This window comes from Sinocyclocheilus rhinocerous, unplaced genomic scaffold (genome assembly GCF_001515625.1).
Source record: "Sinocyclocheilus rhinocerous isolate Xijiao unplaced genomic scaffold, SAMN03320098_v1.1 C36894857, whole genome shotgun sequence".
Taxonomy (NCBI): Eukaryota; Metazoa; Chordata; class Actinopteri; order Cypriniformes; family Cyprinidae; genus Sinocyclocheilus; species Sinocyclocheilus rhinocerous.
This window is the reverse complement of record NW_015786700.1, coordinates 1-2,242: the sequence shown is the minus strand read 5'-3', so window position 1 is coordinate 2,242 and position 2,242 is coordinate 1. Positions and strand designations below refer to the sequence as shown.

General features: G+C 36.8%; 1 protein-coding gene across 1 annotated transcript; it reads left to right on the top strand.

Moving 5' to 3' along the window:
- Positions 1-90: 90 nt before the first annotated feature.
- On the top strand, positions 91-1,787 carry LOC107736692 (inactive serine/threonine-protein kinase VRK3-like). Its single transcript, XM_016548059.1, has 8 exons — positions 91-229; positions 321-425; positions 497-598; positions 817-912; positions 1,050-1,184; positions 1,359-1,414; positions 1,501-1,567; positions 1,664-1,787. Exons 1-8 carry the CDS (start codon positions 91-93, stop codon positions 1,783-1,785), a joined length of 822 nt encoding a protein of 273 aa, XP_016403545.1. The 3' UTR covers positions 1,786-1,787.
- Positions 1,788-2,242: the final 455 nt, after the last annotated feature.

The window sequence follows — 2,242 nt, the reverse complement described above, 5'->3', positions numbered from 1 at the left end:
AAACAAAAGTGTTGCGTTTATAATTTTGTTCAGTGTATGTATATGCCATCTGACTGAGCTTTCCTTCTGGCCTCAGTTGCTTCTTTTAAAATGAGTCATGGCAACACAGTAATCTACATTATTTTTGTAGTCACTTCTGCTGGAGACTCCTCACAATCTACACTGAATCGCCCACCTTTGCGTTCAACACGGCGGAAGACCTTGAGTGGCACAGCCACAGAATCTTTAGGTGAGTCTAAGGGTGTTGTGTGTTTCTATTGTAGAAACAAAGGCTAGAATTCATGCTAGAATTTGTGTGAAAGATGACTGCTTTATTTCAGATCAGAAGTCTTTGCCAACTTCTCGAAAACGAAATGCATCCCCTCTGGTTAAAGAGGAGGAAGAAGTGTCACAGACAACATCGGCCATAATAACTCAAACCCCAGGTAGATACACTAAACTCACATTATTACTTTGAATGCTGGAGGATTTTGTGTGAAAAACTGCTTTGTTTCAGTTAAGAAGTCATTGACATCTCCACGAAGAAGAAAGACATCCCCCCAGGTTAAAGAACAAGAGGACGTGAAACAAACTTTTTCGGTCACACTTCAAACTCCAGGTAAGATGTTGTGTACTGGGAAACTCTGGATATTATCTTAAACTTTAGATTTGGTAGCTTTCTTTTAGCAGATTTTCTTGCTCAGTCATGTAGTAAATTGCAAATATGACCAAATTATTACCAATGTAATCATTTTTACATGGTATTACAGATAAAATACTAATTAGGAGATTTTTAGTGGTTTGGCCTGAAGTTTTTGGTGTGCTGCATTATTTCAGATAAGACGTCTTCGATGTCACCTCGAAAATGCAAGGCTTCCCCCCAGGTTAAAGACAAGGAGGCGAAGCAAACATCTTCAGTTATTCAAAGCCCATGTAAGATGCGCTGTATAGAGGACAGGCTGCTCAATGTATAATAAAAAAAAATTTCATGATCTAAAAGTGATTACTTCACATTTCTTTAGTTTGTTTCATACTAAATGGCAAAATGTTGTTATTTTGTGGGTTTTTAGCCAAATGCAAAGCCAGGAAGCGTGTGTGCATTGTTGAGCCTGTCCCGGAGGGTACAGTGGTTTGTGACCAGTCCAGCAAAAAATGGAAGCTGGTTGAACTTCTGTGGCATACAGAATTAGATCTGACATATGCAGGTAAGACGTTTGTCAATCAAACCTTGCGGACTTGATTAATGAGATGTAGGTGAATGCATCCATCTATGCATCTTAAATCCTTTTATCATTCAGATGATTAAAATAAAGATAACGGCAATGCATTAAATGTGGCTTATGAATCTAAATATTGTCTGTCTGTATATTCTAATCAAGTGTGCCAGGCAAATCAGCACGCAGACTCAAATGAATGCAAGTACATGTTGCGACTGGTGAGTGCTGTGTTCACACAATGTAGCCTGTCTGTGTGCATGTGTTTGTGAGGAAGGTCCTGATGACTTTGTGTTCTCTTCCTCAGGGTGCTAAAGAGGGACAGCTGTTTAATGAACAGAACTTCCATCTGAGAGCAGCCAAACCTGATGCAGGTCAGTCATTTTAGCACTTGTAATGGATATATAAAGACCCAGTTTAGTGCAGCTACAGGCTTATATAACCACACCTTTCTTTTTCTTTGTCAATAGTGGAGAAATGGTTGAAATTGCACAAGCTGGACTTCCTTGGGATTCCCTCCTGTGTAGGGTTTGGTCTTCATGAAGCATATAGGTATGTGGGTTTGTGTCCTTTTGTTCAGAAACTTTTATAGAATATTACACTACACTACTACAACAAATGTCTGGGCTCAAAAAATATAATTTTTAAAGAAATAATAGTTTTATTCAGCAAGGATGCTGAATAAAAATGTCAGAGAAGACATTTATAGTAATTTATTTCATTTAAATGTTTTTTTTTTACCTTTCTATTCATCAAAGAATCCTGAAAATATGTATGGTTTCCTCCAAAATATTAAGCAGCACTGCTGTTTTCAACATTGATAATATGGACACTAAATCAGTATATTAGTGTTTTCTGAAGGATTGTGGAGTAATGGCTGCTGAAAATTCAACCGTGCCATCACATGAATAATTTTTTTATGTATATTAAACTAGAGAACAATTTTAAATTCAAATAAGATTTCACAATATTACTGTTTTACTGTATTTTTTGATAAAATAAATGCAGGCTTGGTGAGAACAAGAGACTTCTTTCAAAAACATTTAAAA